Source organism: Squalius cephalus, assembly GCF_949319135.1.
Source record: "Squalius cephalus genome assembly, chromosome: 15".
NCBI classification, from domain to species: Eukaryota; Metazoa; Chordata; class Actinopteri; order Cypriniformes; family Leuciscidae; genus Squalius; species Squalius cephalus.
The window spans coordinates 12671335-12690664 of NC_137136.1; the positions used below are offsets into that span (position 1 = coordinate 12671335).

At 38.5% G+C, this 19330-nt stretch overlaps 1 protein-coding gene across 2 annotated transcripts in view; it reads left to right on the forward strand.

The window, feature by feature from the left end:
* usp45 (ubiquitin specific peptidase 45) overlaps positions 1-18322 on the forward strand; it is a 32146-nt gene extending 13824 nt beyond the window's left edge. Inside the window, exons 6-18 of one of the 2 annotated variants that reach the window (XR_013823705.1) lie at positions 833-981; positions 3502-3597; positions 3729-3859; positions 8949-9036; positions 12457-12538; positions 12751-12842; positions 13130-13186; positions 13289-13417; positions 13952-14612; positions 15326-15423; positions 15685-15797; positions 15894-16035; positions 17022-17737. Coding sequence is in view for 1 of the 2 variants with exons in the window: in XM_079894739.1 (XP_079750865.1) it covers positions 833-981; positions 3502-3597; positions 3729-3859; positions 8949-9036; positions 12457-12538; positions 12751-12842; positions 13130-13186; positions 13289-13417; positions 13952-14612; positions 15326-15423; positions 15711-15797; positions 15894-16035; positions 17022-17152 (1943 nt within the window). In the remaining variant the exon portion in view is untranslated. Of the gene's footprint in view, positions 1-832; positions 982-3501; positions 3598-3728; positions 3860-8948; positions 9037-12456; positions 12539-12750; positions 12843-13129; positions 13187-13288; positions 13418-13951; positions 14613-15325; positions 15424-15684; positions 15798-15893; positions 16036-17021 lie in introns of both variants that reach the window. The other variant, XM_079894739.1, reaches the window with a different exon arrangement.
* Positions 18323-19330: the final 1008 nt, after the last annotated feature.

Consider the following 19330-nt stretch of genomic DNA (forward strand, 5'->3'; position numbering starts at 1 on the left):
GTGTATAGTATTCTGTGTCATTTGAATTTAATAGGTCTTAGAACACAATATTTTTTCCACTGTAACTTTTTAGATGTTTTTTGTTGTCGTTGAATAAATGTTTGCTCAAAGAAGTAGTCATTGTTAGAAGTCATTGATAAAATAAATCGCATAATTTTATGTTTCCTTATTGTTGAAAGCCATAGGCACCATCAGCCTCTCTTCTGAGGGACTGAGAGTTATTTACAGGACCGACTGCTCGCTCTGAATTATCATGCAGGTTGCCTTCATGTCTCCTGAGTGTTTAGGGCAGTGCACCCGTCATTTCTCTGGAGTTTAGCTGTTTTTGTGTAGAAAAACTCTCTCTTTCTCTCTCTGCGGGCCTTGTGTTTAGCCGCCTGGGCCAAGAAGCTCCCGCAGAGTCGTGGCAGTAGCGGGGAGCAGCTGTGCTTGTTCCCTGCTCCCTAACCAGCGTACTTTTATCCAGCTGTCATCTGCAGCCTCTCCCAGCTGCTACCCAGAATGTTAACCCATTTCTGCGGCAGAAAATCAAGCGCACACTGAGACCAGGCCCAGTCCATGTCTGCGTTTCTCAGAAGCATTATGAGCCAAGTTGATCGTAGTGACCAGTGGTGCCAGTGGTTCTACGATCTACGTAGGCTTGCAATGCTTTTGAGAAACGTAACCCGATCTTCATATAACAGAAGATCCGTTTTCATTTCTCTCAAATTAATTGACTTAAAGTTTAAGTCGAGTTTTCTGCCTTTCTCCATTTTTGGTTGTAGATAACCTACTTTACTATTTAGTGTGTTGACTAGAGATCTGTCAACTTGATTTCTGTCCTGTCTTTTAGCAACAACCTCAAAAATTATCAAGCTCAGAGAGGAATCCGCTGAGTATGTGGACACTCAGAGAGGGAAGAGTCCAGTGAATAGCACACTTATCCCGGTCAAGGGCATCAACAACCTGGGCAACACCTGCTTCTTCAATGCTGTGATGCAGGTAAAGTCTTGTCTGAGAACTCACATTACTCACTTTACTTTTACTTTTAACTTTTGTTTTGTGTCAGTTTTGTGTGTCAGTTTTTCCAAAGGATACAAAATATTAAATTAATATATCTTAAATATTTGTCAAGTTTGTAGTTTTGTTGTTCATTAATAATATTGATAATTCAATTAGTACAATTCTGTTCTGCTGCTTTGATAATATTAAAAGTTATCTTATATTGTCTTCAGTGTCACATGATCCTTCAGAAATCATTCTAAAATGCTGATTTGGAGCTCAAGATACATTTCTTATTATTATATTAAAGGAGAACTCCGGTCAATTTTAACATTGAGCTCATTTTTTTGTCAATTTGGAGTGCTGTCAATACAGAGAACAATGACAAAAATCGGTGTTGCCTACACCGTGTTATCCTCTTTTTAAAATTTGCACCCTGTTGACTTCAGTGGGGCAAGTTTTAAACCTGCTTTTAGCCTCTTAACATCCTTGATGTGTCATTACAAGTGCACAGGTCATGTGAGTGATTCCTTCAGAGTGAACACGAGTGAATCTGACTGCAGTAGATGTGAAAGATATGTAAAAAAATTATGTTATTTAAGCCAGCGCAAATACCTGTGTTTACATCCTGTTTTCGGTTGAAGTCCAAAGTAGTCGATTGCCGAGTTCACGCGCGTGATCATAGGTAACTAAACCTATGCGCGTGAACTCGGCAATCGACTACTTTGGACTTCAACCGAAAACAGGATGTAAACACAGGTATTTGTGCTGGCTTAAATAACATAATTTTTATACATATCTTTCACATCTACTGCAGTCAGATTCACTCGTGTTCACTCTGAAGGAATCACTCACATGACCTGTGCACTTGTAATGACACATCAAGGATGTTAAGAGGCTAAAAGCAGGTTTAAAACTTGCCCCATTGAAGTCAACAGGGTGCTAATTTTAAAAAGAGGATAACACGGTGTAGGCAACACCGATTTTTGTAGTTGTTCTCTGTATTGACAGCACTCCAAATTGACAAAAAAATGAGCTCAATGTTAAAATTGACCGGAGTTCTCCTTTAATGTTGAAAACAGTGATGTTCCTTAATGTTTTTGTGGATGACTTTTGATCAATTGAATGCATACCTGTTATTATTTTGTTTAACATTTTTTTACTGATCTCAGAATTTTGATTGGAGTGTATATAAATATATATATGAAGACTTCATATGCAAAAACCTCTTGAGTCTGTCTGACATTTTTCTTTTAAATGATTTTTTTTTTTTTATCAGGCTCCTATGTTTAGGTTTAATGGCAATGAAAAGGTTATTAGTCAGTTTTTGAAATGCCTTCTTTTCAAAAATGTCACTTTAGTCAATTCATTGGTATATTTCTTCAAAACCGGCTAAGTCCATGTGTGATTGATTGATTTATTTATTAATTTTTTAGGAAAAACCTCTAAGTCCACCTCTTTGGACAAGACATAGTAAACATTTGCAATATCACTACTGCCACACCACGTCCGTATCATATTCCGGTCCATATTCTCTCTCGCCGCCCTGCCAACGACGTCGGAGAAGGATTCGGAGACACTCTGATGACCTGACGTAGATCGAAGGCGTGATCTTTTTAAACCAATGTTTACAGGATTGCGTTCTCTGGAATCCTCTCAGGTGGAGGACTTCTACATTCTGATTGGTTGCCGCCGAACCGCGTCATAGCTTATTACCATGAAGTTGACCTGACTTCAACTCTCCTCACCGCTCTCACCGTCCAAGACGTGCCGCGCCGCCCTCGCGGGAGCTCAACGTAAATAAATGTAAATAAAAATAAATATAAAATTATGATGTATTAAAAATAAATAAAAAAGAATAAATAATAAATAATTATAAAAAGTGTACTGTTAAGTAAGTTGTGCATTAAGAAGTGCATTAAGTCAGTAAACGTTAAACTGATGTTAGTCAAATCTTAACAATCCATTGTCATAAAATGTACATTTCTTGTATAAACTGTTTAAATTTCTAAACATCTTTAGTTCAATCAAAACATCAAAAATCTCTTTAAACAGGATAAATACTTGCAGTTCGATAATTGAAAGCCAGCTCATACGCACGCCATCATTTATCTTGAAATTGTGATTCGATTCGCATCTTCTGATTGGTTCTGTGAACTTAGAGGCTTTTGCTGGCAAAAGGAAGTAGCTTTTAGAGGTTTCTGCCAACGAACCGGTATATCTGAATGGGCTGAGGCTGGGATTTTGCATGTTTGAAGCAAAAGTATTTGATGAGTGTATGCTATGTGCGTAGAGCATTCGCTCCATATCGTTAATCTAATTTTTGACGGAGGTGGCGTTTAGCGGCTTTTGCATCTGAAGTCTACACACACACACACACACACACACACACACACACACACACACACACACACACACACACACACACACACACACACACACACACACACACACACACACACATATATATAAGCGGAGAGTGTGATAACTAACTTTTTTCCATTGTTTCTTTTGGTTTAGAATCTCTCCCAGACTCACATGCTGAATGACTTAATTCAAGACGTCAAGGAAAAAGGCCATAAGATGAAGATCTGCCCCTCTGCTGAGACTAACTTGGTATGTTCCAACTAAACTGAACTGGACTAGAACCGTCTCTCTCATAATCTCATTCATGTTAGCTTTTAAATATACAGAAAACCTCACTGTTTGTATGTTAGATGTGATATCATTACTATGCTTTCTTGTAGGGGCCACTAACTGTGACATTGCCCAGCCCGGAACCCCTCACCTCAGCCATGTTTCTGTTCCTCCAAAGTATGAAGGAGCCTGGGAAAGGGCCTGTCTCACCCAAGATCCTTTTCAACCAGCTTTGTCAGAAGTATGTCTACACTGCCGCCATTTGTAAATATGTACTATGAAAGTCTCAAAAAGCTGTGTGGGATAGTGGATCTAATTGTGGATAATTGATTGTCACTGTGTGCCACGCAGTTTCAAGCCTGTTTTGAGCTTAAATGGTTGGTTGGTTCCCTGCTCTCAGGGGTTGATTTTTATGGCGTGTACTGGCTAAACGGTTCACTGGCTGTTGTTTAAACGTTGTTTGAACGTGCTGAATGGTTGGGTGGCTCAGACAGGAGCCTGTCAGGCAGTTGGGTGTCTCTCTGGTGCTTCTGTGATATTAACTCAGGTACTGTGCCTTTATCAGACCTGTGGGTTTGCATATGTGTACATGTGTGTCCTGCTCACCTGGCATCATCTCAGCCTTGAGCACACCAATTCATTTGAGCATATACACATCACATCACATCACATCAGCCATTACGAATGCATAAAACACGTACAATGCTGTGAAAAAGTAAGTATATCACATGAAAAAAATCTATTTTTTCTTTAACATATAGACATTGGCATTTTGCTAATGTAGCTGAGCACAAGATGCTTCAGGACGTCTCAAAGAACTCAAAATTCCCAATTATGTTGAAAAAGTACAACAAAAAACTAATCATTTACTGCAAAAAAGTTTGTTTCCAGAAGAAAATAGTGTCACAGTCCAGCTTAAGTAAGTTCAGTGATATTTCATTTTGTTGTAAAAAAAAGTTATTAATTTAGTTCAATTATATGTATAGGTCTCCACTCTGGAGAAAACCGTGATGACGTCGTCCAGCTCAGTTCAGTTCTCATATAATGGTGTCAATGCAGGCAGATCAGTATTATTGTTGAATATTAAATTAAATGTTAAATTTAATGTCCCCAACTAAGCAAGCCGAAAGCCAATGGTAACAAAGGTGAAAAAATGTGAAAAAGGTGAAAAAGACGACAGTGGCAAGGAACCAAAACTCCATCAGGTCACTTTTGATCAATTAAATCTGTTTAAAATCCTTGCTAAATAAAATAATTAATTGCTTTCTGAACCCAAACTTTTGAACAGTAGTGTATGGAAAAAGAAAAAAAAAAGTAAGTACACCCCATGAAAGTTCTGTCCTTTTTTTTTATTATTATTTTTTTTTTTACATATTTATGTTTTGCAGGTACAGCTAACATTTTTCAACAACAGTACATATGGTTTCTGCAGATGTGATTTATTTCAAAAGCTCAAATATTGCCCATTTATCCACACTTTATTGGGGTTGAGAATGATAATTTTTGCAAAATTGTCACCCTCTCTAGTCACACAAGTCTGGTGTCTAACATGTGAAAGCATTAAAACACTGATTCTCTCTGCCTCGCATAAACCTTTAATTTCGCTCTCTGCACAGCAGACCCACATTCACACACTTTCAGCACTACAGAGCAGCAGCTCGTAGGGTCAAGTGAAGGCCTTCTGTGCTGCACAGTTTATGTGTGTGTGCGCTTGTGCGTTCCAACATGTCCTTGACAGGAAATATCCTGTTTGTTTAATGCGTTTGTTGACTGGCAAACTGTGGGTCACAGCTGCTGGTCTAATGGAGTACTTGAACTACTGCGCCATCTTGAACACCATCTTGTACATTTGCGATGTTGGACAATGTGGCAGAATGGCATCTTTTGAGACATTGTGCTTTAAAGGACAGTATTTTTGAAGGTGGGATGAACACCAACCATTAAATGGGTGAAGAACAAGTAGTGTGTGTGTCAGTTTGTGTGTGTTACACAGCTGAGTGCTGTTGGCATGGTTGGTCGAGGGCCAGGTCACACTGCCAGCTGGACAGATAAGCAGCACCAGCGCCAACAGCGGTCCAAAGAGCAGTGAGCAGCCTTCCCTGCTCACCACACACTGCTCCTGGTGCTACTGAGGGTCCCAGCCTGAATCATGGCCTTATCTTATGTTTTCTGTAACTATATTTGAATTTTGTATCGTAATCAGCTCTCAAACCCTTTGCATATTTCATGTTGAGGTGGAATGGTACTTATTTTATGTCTGTTAGCAGAGATTCAAGCATGTACCGGTTTGAAATGCAGCACTTTTAATGATGTTCTGGGTGTGAGTGGTGGAATAATAGACTCTAGTCACACTGGCTGCGATTTTTGATCTTCATGTCTTAAATTCTCTCCATTGTTACTTATTTTATAGGATTCAAAACTGAGCCGGGTACAGGTTGCTTTCTCAAACGGTTTCACCTTTATTAGCGTTAGTTTTGCTCTATTTCTAAAGAGCTAGAAAATCAGATTGTGTTTTTAATTTATTCCCTTTTGTTTGTTATATTTCTAGATGATCTGCGACAGAATTCGTGTTCCTTACATTTAGTTCTTGTCTATATGTGAGAGATTATGTACCGTTAGACAGTTTTTATTACAAAATAAACCCAGAAAGGTTGATGATCAGGTTATTGTCAGTTTATTGGCTGTTTACCAAATAATTAATTGGTTCTCAATCAGGAGGCTGGTTGGGGGCTTCTGTAAAAGTCAAAATGGGCCTCAAGATGGCTTAAAATGATTTAAAATAAGCTAAAACTAGCTATTTCTCATTTTAGTTCATACCCTCAACAACTGTTTTATTTTTTTCTTTGAAAAAACAGGTTTCCAATGTTCTTGGAAAACCTGAATTTATTAAATCAATTTTATGTTCATCAATTGTCAAAATCAGAACAGATTGGTCGCATAGAACTGTTTGTTGTGTATGTTTTGTGTTCAGTGTAAGATGGGAGTGTTTTATATTCGACTGATGTAGTATGCTTGTGTGTGCATGTGTGCTGGGGCTGCCTGGCGTCTGGTACTAACTCATCCGCTGTTAATTGTGTTAGTGGTTACAGCTGTCCGTCTGTGACAGGGCCATATTGGGCATACCGCTACAGGCTCCTTCAGCCTTCTCTTCCAGTGGAATGAGCTTCCAGAACATTCTCGGTCTCTCTCCCACCTCTCCTACTGGAGCCCATCTCACCCGTCAGCTTCCCTCCAGAACACATTCACTCTGTTCTGCTGCTTATGCTGAGCTATACCAGCATGTTCGGCTTACTGTTTGGCAGATGCAGATATCTAGAGACATTTTAAAATTGCTTCTGCATATTTGTTTTTGGACACTTAAACATAAAATAATCTGTATTGGTATCAATCAAAAAAAGTTATATTAGTGAATATCTAATATACATAAACAGTGGAGTTCAAAATCAAATTATATTATTACAAATGATGATAATTATTAAATTATTACAACTTATTCCTGTGATGCCAAATCTGAATTCTCAGCAGCCATTACTCCAGTCTTCAGTGTCACATGATCCTTCAGAAATCATTCTAATATACAGATTTTTTTTTTTATCATCATCAATGTTGAAAACAGTTGTGCTGCTTAATTCTCTTGTGGAAAAATACTCTTTTAGGATTCTTTGATGAATAGAAAGTTCAAAAGAATGATATTTAACAATGTAAAAGTATTTTTTGTTACTTCCGATTAATTTAATGTGCCAAACTTTTTAACTAAAATGTTTTTTTTTTTCTTAATGAGTTTATCAGATTAATGTATTAGAATGGTGGTGCAGAGAGAAACAGAGAAAGAGGAGGAAGAAGGCTGTGTGTCCAGACCCCCTGCTCATGACCTGTGTTAGAAGCAGGTGGCTGGATGCTCTTAAACACACTCCAGTCAGATCCAAACAGAACGTCAGACCTCATCAGCCCATGGTAGAGGCGTTCCAGACTGCCTGACCATCCGTACTGCTCGTCCTGCCATTCACCTAGCCTGCCCACACACACACACACACACACACACACACACACACACACACACACACACACACAGTGCTGCAAGCTTAGCAGGTAATAGCAAAATGCATTGAGCATCTGGACAGCCTCAGGCGTCCTAACCTGATCCAACACTTTGACTTGCCCCTTTATCCTTGGGTTCATCACCAGACCAAATGGCCTTCCCATCATCTTGACCAGCTATCCAGCCTCACTGCTCAACAGGTTGATGCAGGGCCGGCTCCATCTGCCCATATGTTCTCCACAGCTGGCCCACATCTGGCCTGGGTTGCCCAACAGAGAGTCTAAAGAGATGTTTTTCCATTCGATTTACCTCTGGGTTAGCTGGGAGGAAGGACAAACATCCTCACTTTGCCACTGTCCTCCAGTCTGGCATATTTAGGGTGGTCTTGTCTGGTTCTGTTCTGTAATTTCAGTTATTTTGAACATGTGGCATTAAATGTGTTTGAAGGACAACAAAATATGGCAAGTGTTTTGAGATGCTCCGAAATTTAGGCTGCTGTAAATTTTTGTTCATAAATGCCATAAATTCTTGTTGTCGGTTTTAGAAAATATGCGGAAAATCTTGGCTGGAAATTACAGTAAAGAACTCTAATGGCAAATACTGGTTTATGAGGATGTTTTTTTAGAAAGAGCTTATGTTTTCAGCTGATCTTTGTTAAAAATGGTTTGTTTAAAGGCAGTATCACATTGATCAACATTTACATGCAGAATTACATTGGGCAGCCATTCACTGTGGCTCCTGGGGAGCAATTGGGGTTTAGGTGCCTTGTTCAAGGCCTAGGGCACCTCAGTCGTTTCCTGCCGATATTGAGAATCGAACCCGCGACCTTCTGGTTAGTTCTATTTTTATTTTTCAATTTTAGTGAGAATACTTTTTTGCCTTGAAATTCAGTAGAATCGGAGATCTGGTTAATGAATACTTTGAATACTTTTATATCTGGTTGCATATGAAAGTATATGCGTGGCTGCATTTGTGTGACTGACCTCAGCTGGTTAAATGATGAAATGAAAAGTGAATGAAAGTTGTCAGGGAAAAATAACAGCTGCCTCTAAGGTCCTGAAACCTGTCGAGAGACCTCATGTAGCAGAGAAAAGGCCTTGAGAGAAAATGATGTCCATTCTTCTCTCGTCTTTACTCATCTATATGCTGCTGATTGCTTTTTGTGTGTGGCTAATTGGTGTTTGCGTGGCTATGGCTCCTTTTGTCCCTTTGGATGTATTTACACTTGTGCGAATGTGTTTGTGTGACAGGAAATCTCATTCTGTGCCTCTCTGTGTGTGTGTGTGTGCAGGGCCCCTCGCTTTAAGGGTTACCAGCAACAGGACAGTCAGGAATTGCTGCACTACCTCCTGGACTCTATGAGAGTGGAGGAGACAAAGGTGAGTGTGTGATTTAGTTTTTCTTACACATGGTATGAAAATCAGACCATTTAGAGCTGGCAGAAATGTGCATCATCTTCTGTTCACCATTTGTGATTTCACTATGAGGGGAAGGTTAAAAATCCTTTCCTTGCTCCATATCCAGATTAATTATTTAAAAATGCATTTAAAAAAATAATAATGAAATAAAGTATTAAAAAATATTTAAAAAATATATATTTTTTAAGTTGGTATTTGGCTGATCTAAATATAAAAACAAGTGAGTAGGTGGTCCATAGCTTCTGTTTAAAGATTGAGCATTTAAACTACAAGTGCATTGTGGTCAAGTTCTAGAACTGTCGTCCTGATTCAATTGAAGTGCTTAAAAATTGATGTTAATACCAGGTCGATAGGGGGTCTTGTTCTCAGCGTTATGCCCTCAGTCCTCCTCAGTGCATATATAAACAGTACCAGTCACTGCAAAGGGCTACTTTTGCATACTGACATTGAAACATTGACCGCTCGTGAGCAGATGCATAGTAGATTGATAGGGTGCTTCTTGTAGAACGATACAGCTTGTGGGTCTCTTAATACGGACGTGCCAGGGGCCAAGACCCACACAACCCCACCAGTGGCCCTAACTGCTCTAAGAAAGCGGGTGCAGCATTGGGCGATGAGCCCCAGGGCCAGCCAGGCCCATTCAGACTTGTGAATGTGGACAGTTGTGCCACTTAGGAACCTTGCAAGTGGCGCGACTGGCCTCATTGTGCATCCTGGGAAACAGTCAGCTGCTTGTTGAGGCTTTGTGATGTAGGTCCGTCTCCACCTCCCTCCCTCCCTCCCTCCACACTTTGGGGCTGCAGAGGGGGAGAACACAGGAAACAATCTGGTTTAAATGTTCCTCATTAGTGATGGGCGTTATATCGAGTTTGTACATTATATTGATATATAAACAAAATAGGATAAGGCAATACTGTTTATATCAATATACAGTAGTTTGATAATACGAATGCATCTGAAAAATAGCGAAGGACACAGATTGAGCTGCTGCATGGGAAGTGCAAAGAAAATTCTGTCATTACTCACCCTCGTTTCGTTCCAAACCGTAAGCACACAAAAAGTATTCTAGTCACTTCATAAAGTTAATGTTGAACCACTGTAGTTTTTTTATATTTTAATGACATCTTTACTACCTTTCTGGGCCTTGAAAGTTGTAATTGCTTTACTGTTTATAGGAGATCAGAAAGCTCTCAGACTTGGATTTCATCAAAAATATCTTAATTTGTGTTTCCGAAGATGAACAAAGGTCTTAAGTGTTTTGAACGACATGAGCGTGAGTATTTTATGACAGAATTTTCATTTTTTCATTTTAAGCGCTTCAAAATAACTTGTATGATATAGGTAACGCTTGTAGTTTAACACGGTTGCCCCATCAGATGCTCTAACAGATACTTGCGCTGTTTAATGCATTTGAGATGTGGTGTTTTCCTCAGTGCATATCTTACATTTCACAAGTATATTCTCCATCTATAAATGTTAAGGCCATGCAAATTTTTCCATTTTGCTGCCAGGAGTGGATGAGCCTTGTGTAAGAGAGTAATCATCAAATGTAGGCTAATATAATTATTAATCTCAGATGAGAGAATGTGTGTTCTTCTTACCAGTTAACTTTTCTTTTTTTTTTTACTTAGTGATTTTTGCTGTTTTAAAAAGCATTATATATCGTTTTAGATTGTAAAAGTTGTTGTTACAATGTAAAAGTTGTTGTTACAATGGTAGAATGTGATGTGTTTTTTGCACATAATATATAGTGGTTACATTCACTATATTTGTTTAGGGTCAGTAAGATTTATTTTAATGAAAGAAATTAATACTTTTATTCAGCAAGGAAGCATGACGTTGATCAAATGTTACAGTATAAAATTCTTTAATGTTATGAAAGACTCATACTGTATTTCAAATAAATGCTGTTCTTAATTGTCTGTTCATCAAAGAATCAATGTGTCACAAAAAAAATGTATCACGGTTTCCACAAAATATCAAGCAGCACAGCTGTTTTCAACGTTTTCCATTGATAATAGTTAAAAATGTTACTTGAGCAGCAAATCAGCATATTAGAATGATTTCTGAAGTGACACGGAAGACTGGAGTAATGATGCTGAAAATTCAGCTTTGCCTTCATAGACATAAATTACATTTTAAAATATATTTGAATAGAAAACAATTAAATTGTAATATTTCATAATATTGAAGTTTTTACTGTATTTTTGATAATAATCTGGTGAGGTGACTTCTTTAAAAAAAAAAAAAGTACTGTATATATAGTTATGTGCTTATTTATGGATCTAAAGATGTGAAAGTGAAATATTCATTCAAGTTTTTGCTAAAAAAAAAATCATGTAAATTTCTAAAATAGTTGGGGCTACAATCAAGATCATTGTGATTTTGATCGATTGTTTTATAGACGCAAGCTTCAAAATGCTTTGATTCGTGTCTTAGCTACGGTGTAACAGTGCTGAGACCCCTTAAGCCAGTCACTAAACATGGACACCACAATATTTATGTCGATTAGCCAATAGGATCATTGCTCACAATATGCTAATTAACATCATTGAATTATCACCAATTAGTTGTTGAATAAAAATGCTAAGAAAGGGGCCGTTTAAGTGAGCTCAACTTCTCAAGAGTGTGTGGTGGCCTAGTTATTTTAGGGTATGTGTGTTTGTGTGATTAATTAGTGTGTGTTGTAGAGGGGTCCGACACAGATGGGGGGTTTGGGGGGGTTGACTGGCTGAAGGAAGGGGATTAACCAGGCTTTTGACCTAAATAGGCAGTCCTGAGCGTGGGGACGGGACAATGGGGGAGACTGGTCGAGCCCCACAGACATCGCCACCACGGCCAATTATCTATTGATTGGTGCTTTACTGTGACTGTGTCTTCTAACAGCTCTCTCACCAACACAGTCACTGACCATGTCACCTCTCATTAAGAGCACAGTGACACTCGCCTTCAAAAGTCTTTATGCCCACACATACATGGGATATACAATGCATGTTCTGTGTAAATATGTGAAGCACACATTTACTTTTCACCATGTGCACGTGTTCATGGCCTTGCGATTCCAACAAAAACCTGAGAAAAAAAAAAAAGAAAACATTCAAGGGTAAAACGGTTTAAAGTCTGAGGGGGAAACGGTCATGTCTTATTTGATTTGATCGATTGACAAATACAGAACATGTTTCACACATAAATAAAATGTTGACAGTTTTTTATTTTATTTTTTTTATTTAATTGAAATGTCAACTTTTCATTATTAAAAGATACAAACGCCTTTACTGTGCCTCTATTATTTTGAAAATTATAAAAGGAGCTTTTTGTGACAGCAACTGTTTGAGCTTCATTATCTAACAAAGTGGCATCACATTGTGTTTACATTGACAGCGCATTAAAGCAGGCATCCTCAAAGCCTTTAACAACCCCACGGAGAAGACAGCTGATGAGGAGACAAAACGACAAGTGAAGGGTGCTCCACCTCTGCTTCTGTCACCTGCTTTTTACATCACTCAGAACAATATTGCCATCTAGTGACAGCTTGCATTCACAAGCTTCTAGAAATAATGGCACAATTTACATTTAAATTATCACTTAAAAAAGGATCTGTTATTTGTGTTCTGCTTAATATACATATTTGGGTTGTATGTGTGTATAATTTTTGCTTGTTTTCTTGTTCTACAGCTTATGGAAAGGAAGGAGTGAAAATGAATTTTGTAGATCGGATTTTTGTCGGAGAGCTAACCAGCACAATAATGTGTGAAGAGTGTGAACATGTGAGCATTTCTCATTTGTAATGTACAATGTCCAGATACAAAGATTATATAAAAATTGATAAATTAATAAAATATACATATGTGCATGTATGTATGTATATGTATGTTATTTATATATATTCATTGTGTGTTATAATATTTTGTAATATTTTTATTTTATTAATAGATCTAGTATTTATTTAAATAATACAGTGATAAAGGGACTGCTTTAAGACAAATCATATGGGATACATTTTAGAGTCTCTCTGAATACCACAATATAACATGTTTATATGCTTCACTCCTAGATTTCCACAGTAAAGGAAGCCTTCATTGACATTTCCCTTCCCATCATAGAGGAAAGGGTGAGAGCAGCCTTAATTTGTCATCCCACAATTGTAAAACCTTTTTTTCTTTCTTTATTGTACTTGTATTTCTTTTGAGGGTTTGTCTATTTTCTTGCCCAGATCTCTAAGCCCACAAACGCTGGTAGACTGGGGAAAAGTGGGCGGGAGCAAGACGGTCTGGTCTCTCATGATGACTCGTCAGCTGCCCACTCACAAGCCAATCGAAACAGCAGGAGGTTGAGCGGACAGGTTGGTGGATCCATTATTATAAGAGAAGCATTACGTAGTTCTTATACACTATCATTCAAACGTTTGTAGTCTGTAAGATTTTGTTTTTGAAATAAGTCTCTTATGCTCACCAAGGCTGTATTTATTTGATCAGAATTTCAGTAAAAAAAAAGTATATTGTAAAATAATATTGTAATTTAAAATAACTGTTTCCCATTTGAATGTATTTTTAATTTAATTTATTCCTGTGATGGCAAAACGGATATTTCAGCAGTCTTTAGTGTCACATGATCCTTCAGAAACATTCTAATATGCTGATTTGGTGCTCAAGAAACATCTCATATTATTATCTTACTTTGATGAATAGCAAAAGAACAGCATTTATTTAAAATAGAATTTTTACTGTCACTTTTGATCAATTTAATGCATCCTTGCTCATTAAACATTATGTCTTTAAAAAAAAACGCACTGACCCTAAACGTTTGAATGGTAATTTACGTGCTTCCTAGCATCCTTGTTTTTAATGTGACTTTATATGTGTGTGTATGTGATCAGAAGCTACAGGGTCGCCATTCATCCACTTCTCACGATGAGAGAGGCGCAGACTCGGTTTCTAGCCGACAAGAGGAGGATCTCTGTGTGGCTGGTCGTGGCCTGGCAAGTTACCGGGCGGATACGATGGGCAGCCAATCAGACTGCAGTGAGAAAGACTCCAACCTTCTGGACAGCAGTAATGATGCAGACAGCGAGGCCTCTGAGAGCGAATGGTCTCCTCGAATCCCATCTGTATCCGGTCATAGTAGCACATCAGATAAAGTCTTAACCACCACGACTGCAACCACAACGGCACACAATCCAAGTCTAAAACCTAACCTGAGTACAAGCCACACTCCCTTAGCCCCCATTAGACCTCAGCAGGGCGGCGCTGTAGAGCAGCTTGTCAGTGCTGTGTCCAAGCTGGGCCTAGTGCACACTTCCACCGACACTCTGCCGGTCAGCCACAGCCCAGAGGAACCAACTGAAATCCGGGAGAGAGACCGTCAACACCACCAAGGGGCCTTCCAAGCCCTCTGTCACAGCTACACCCCCAGCTCTAAAGAGTGCTCGGTACAGTCCTGTCTGCATCAGTTCACCTCTGTTGAGCTGCTCATGGGCAACAACAAACTGCTTTGTGAAAACTGCACTGAATGGAGGCAGAGACAGATGAAGAGGAGTGGTGTGTATTCTCATAGCAATAGTAACTGTTTTCAACATTGATGATAATTAGAAATGATTCTAGAGGACCAAATCAGCATATTAGTAAAATAGTATACTATAATATAGTAAAATAGAAAAGTTATTTTAAATTGTAATAATATTTCACAATATTAATGTTTTACTGTATTTTTGCTCAAATAAATGCAGCCTTGGTGTGCATGAGACTTAAAAAAAAAAAAAAAAAATTTTTTTTTTTAGAAATATAGTGTATGAAATATATGTAAAGATATACTATCCACCAGTATATCAAACAAACATTCGGCCATATTCATAAAACATGTGCCAAACAAAGTTTGATCTGGCAATTAATGGACAATTAATGCTCAGAAACTGGCTCTGCTTGTGATTTATGAGGGCCCAAGCTCTAAAATGTAGCTGTTTTAAATATTAAACATTCCAAGTTTTTTTTTTTTTTTTTTTTTTTTTGGCCCAACTATGTGCTTGCCATCGTGTTAAGCATTGCAATTTCTGTCATCAATTTCTGCCTATTCATTCATTAAAAAAATGCCTTGTTCCCTCCTTATGCTTTCTGTGGTGTAGTCAAGATTCAGAATTAACACTTTATGGGTGGTAAGATATATTTATGGCTGGTAAATTTGTCAAAAAGCTTGAGTGTGTAGTTCTCCTTAACACCATTTGTTGCCTGTCACTTGTTTTATATGTATGTTTCAGATAAGAAGGCTGAGAAAGTGTACACCAGTGCCCGTAAACAGATGCTCATCTCTGCGCTTCCTCCGGTGGTCACTCTTCACCTCAAACGCTTTCACCAGGTATTTCACTCATAGAACTTGCACTCGTCATTTGTGTTGCATAAGTAAATTTTTGTGTCATTTGAGCCAGTTTGTTACCTAAACACAAGTGCAACAATATCATCACTATTAGACAAACAATGTCAAGTTTATATTGATGATATGCTCATTTTCATCTTCAGAGTCTATTAACAGAGCATACTTTAGAAAAAAATAAATAAATCTATGATCATGTTTTTCCGAGCAAGGTTATGTTATGTGCTGCTTTGTGTGCCGATGCAGTGATTGAGCTGTCTTCACTTTCGCAGGCCGGGATGAATCTGAGGAAAGTTAATAGACATGTGGACTTTCCCCTTATGCTGGACCTGGCTCCTTTCTGCTCTGCCAATTGTAAGGTACTGATCGGAGTTCTACATAAAGATCAGTGATTAATGAATCTGCGCAGTTCTATAACGTGTGCGGTATTAATTTAGTATTTATGCGTGTGGCAGAACCTCGGGTCAGGAGAGCGTGTGCTTTACAGCTTGTATGGCATTGTGGAACACAGCGGATCGATGCGAGGTGGGCACTACGCGGCCTATGTGAAGGTCCGCACGCCTCAGCGTAAGCCTGAGCAGCGCAGGAACCAGTCAGGTACAATGCCTCCAAGGCAGTCTATAGTTTCCATGTGTGCGTCAATATGTTTTCTTCCCAGCTGGTTCTGAAAGGCCTGAATAACCTGTGGGTAAACAAAGGGTTGATTTTATCTTGGCATTGGTCCCCCATTCACCACAACCTTGAAGATGCAGCTCGTTCAGTAAAGGCCAATCAGATTTTTTTTTTTGTTGTCGATATATGGATTCGTTCTTCTCTACTCAATACTCAAGGAAAGAGCCTGCCTTTCAGCAGCATTTGGAATAGAGAGTGAAAAGCCCACGGAGAGCTGAGAGAAAAGAGCGTGTACCCTCGGTAGTTAACTGTTGTACTGCACAAATTCAAGCTGAATTGCTGTAATGAAGGTACAAGGTGAGAGTGCAAGATTCTTCGAAAGGCAGCAGGGCAAATACATTTTGCCCTTGTGTCTCCATGCTGTTTTTCCAGTCGTTCTTGTGTTTGCGTTTTTAGAACCAGAAAAGACAAAAGTCAATAAAGAGGGTCAAATCTGCAGGGTTGTGTATATAACTCGTGAAGTATCACATTGTGTTCGAAATGTGACATTTTATTAGAATGGGTTCAGGTGATGATTGTTTGGGTCTATTCAAATTAAAGGTTATTATGAGATTGATTGTCAAAAACTGATGAACAAATATGGTAATCTGATGATTTGCACTTAAAGACTAAATGATTGATTTCAAATATAATGTTAAATGGCTATAAATCAAAGAAAAAATAACTTTTAATAAAATATTTAATTTTTTTTAAATGCACATACAAGTTTTAATATTAGGTGCGATTAAAAAATTCAATGAATTCTTTTTTATTTAATTCACAGCCTATTTTTTATCTTCACTTGGTTGTGTTTCACTGTTTAATAATAACTCTGATCATTAGCAGCGCAATCTGGATGTGTTTTTGATGTTCAGCCTCATCTCAGCCACTTTGTGTTCCTCTGAATACCAACATCTCTGTATGTTTTTTAGGTTCCAGAGAGGCCAGTTCAGCCCCACAAGGCCAGTGGGTGTATGTTAGCGACACCAACGTACAGACTGTACCGGAGTCCAGAGTGCTGAACTCTCAAGCTTATTTACTTTTCTACGAAGAACTGCTATAGAGCCGTGCGGCCGCGTGAATGCGACACGATCCAGATGAATGCAACAGGCAATATCAGCTCAGTCAACCGCGAGCACTTACTGCATGCCTATATCCTTTTATTTTAATGTAGGAAGGATTCCATATACTGAAAGCTTGGACTTTTGACTCATTCATTACTCAAGGTTATCTGAATTCAAATTGGGAGCCATTAATATTGATGTAAAATAATATTCTGAAATTTAAGTTATTTATATTTTACAGCTAATATTTGAGTTTAACATTTGTGTGTGTGTGTGTGTGTGTGTGTGTGTGTGTGTGTGTGTGTTCATTTTGCTGGAGAAATTGCCAAAGAGTAATTTAGGGTAAAAATATGTATAGAATATATTATATGAGAGGGAGGATTGTGCCAAAAGAGTCTATAACCTTTGTTGTGAAAGGGAAACTCAGCACAATATGCAGCTGTTGCTTTCAAAGCCGTTTAAACTGCACTGGATCACACAAGCTATTCACTGCACAAACATCATGTCATGATTTGTTAGGAGGCAATATTAAATTCACAAGGCTGATTGACAACAATATAATAAATTGCAATTTGTTGATTTTCATTCATTTATTATTTTTGTTAGCACATTTAACTTTGATTTGCTTGGTCAAGACTAATTTTTCATGTTTTTTGTTTTTTTTTATGTATCAATAGTTAGACAGAGTGGGCCCTCCTGTAAGGTTTTATGAATTTACAACTGAGATGTAAGGTATTTCTCAATATCTAATGGTTAAGGAGTTGGTATAATATTCCTGGACTTTGCCTCATGCCTAACTAAATATGAATAGAAAACAGTTTTTTATATTATTATTTTTCACACACGACTACATCAGATCAGTGCCTACAGTTTATGAAGGCTGAGATTGTTTGTGCATGCCTTTAGCAAAGTATTAAATTCATATAAGAGTATAAAGAGAATGATTTGTGTATATACCGATTAGAATTATACATAATTGTATGTAAAAAATGAATCATGTTCAATACTATTTATTCTGTTTCCTGGGCAGATATTGTAACACCATAGATTTGTGTGGTGTGCAAGGCTTCAGGGTTCCTCAAGCTGTTCTTTTGCTTGAATTTTGTGAATATAATCTAGTATAAATCGTTTAAAATAATTTAAATACATTTAGTTGACAAAAACCTTTGAGTGGGCTGAACTGTTTTGTGATTTATGGGCGTCTTCTCTCTCTCTCTCTCTCTCTCTCTCTCTCTCTCTCTCTCTCTCTCTCTCTCTCTCTCTCTCTCTCTCTCTCTCTCTCTCTCTCTCTCTCTCTCTCTCTCTCTCTCTCTCTCTCTCTCTCTCTCTCTCTCTCTCTCTCTCTCTCTCTCTCTCTCTCTCTCTCTCTCTCTCTCTCTCTCTCTCTCTCTCTCTCTCTCTCTATCTTTCTCTCTCCATCTCTCTATGTTGTCGACCATTAATCTCCACTGTCGCCACAAATTCCAGGATGCCATTTTCACTGTCCACGGCTGCGATGCGGCATGACGGGTGAAAAGCCGTGCTGTTTTAGACCATGTCGCTGACTGGTGAAGAGGAGGTGGGTGTGGAATGCAGAAAAGGGCAACGTCCGAAACGATCCCTTCCTCCTGCCTTCCTCCTCTCCTCATTCTGTGACATTCAGATCAAGCTGTTAAGACAGTTATCAGTTACAACCGAGTGTAAAGACACCAACAAGAGTGCGCAATCTTTTCGAAGCGTGTGTCTATTTTTAAAGCAGTGCTCTGGTTCTGGGACATTGTGCCGGTGATTTAATGTGAGTTAATGATAGGATGTGTTCCCTCAGTCTGAACTGACAGAGAAACCTGATCTGGGAGACGGGTGGAGATGCTTTTGCTTTCAAAAGAACCCGCTGAATGTGAAGACATGTCAGGTTGGGAAAGGGTTTTTGTTTTTCTTCATACCTTCAGGGCAGACATAACAAGTGGTTAGAGATGATGCTTGTTATCTTTTTTGACCCAGCTGTGTTTCTGGTTTACTCAACGACATGTAACCTCTTCTGTCATTCTTGCAAATGCAACTCTGTCTGTTTGGGGTGGCAGCACAGTGTTACGCTTGTCTGAGGCTGGGTCAATTGTATTCCCTGTCACTGGACACTAGAAACTAAATACTAGAATCGGTATGATGGATAGGATATCAGAGCTCTATTTAAGTGGCGG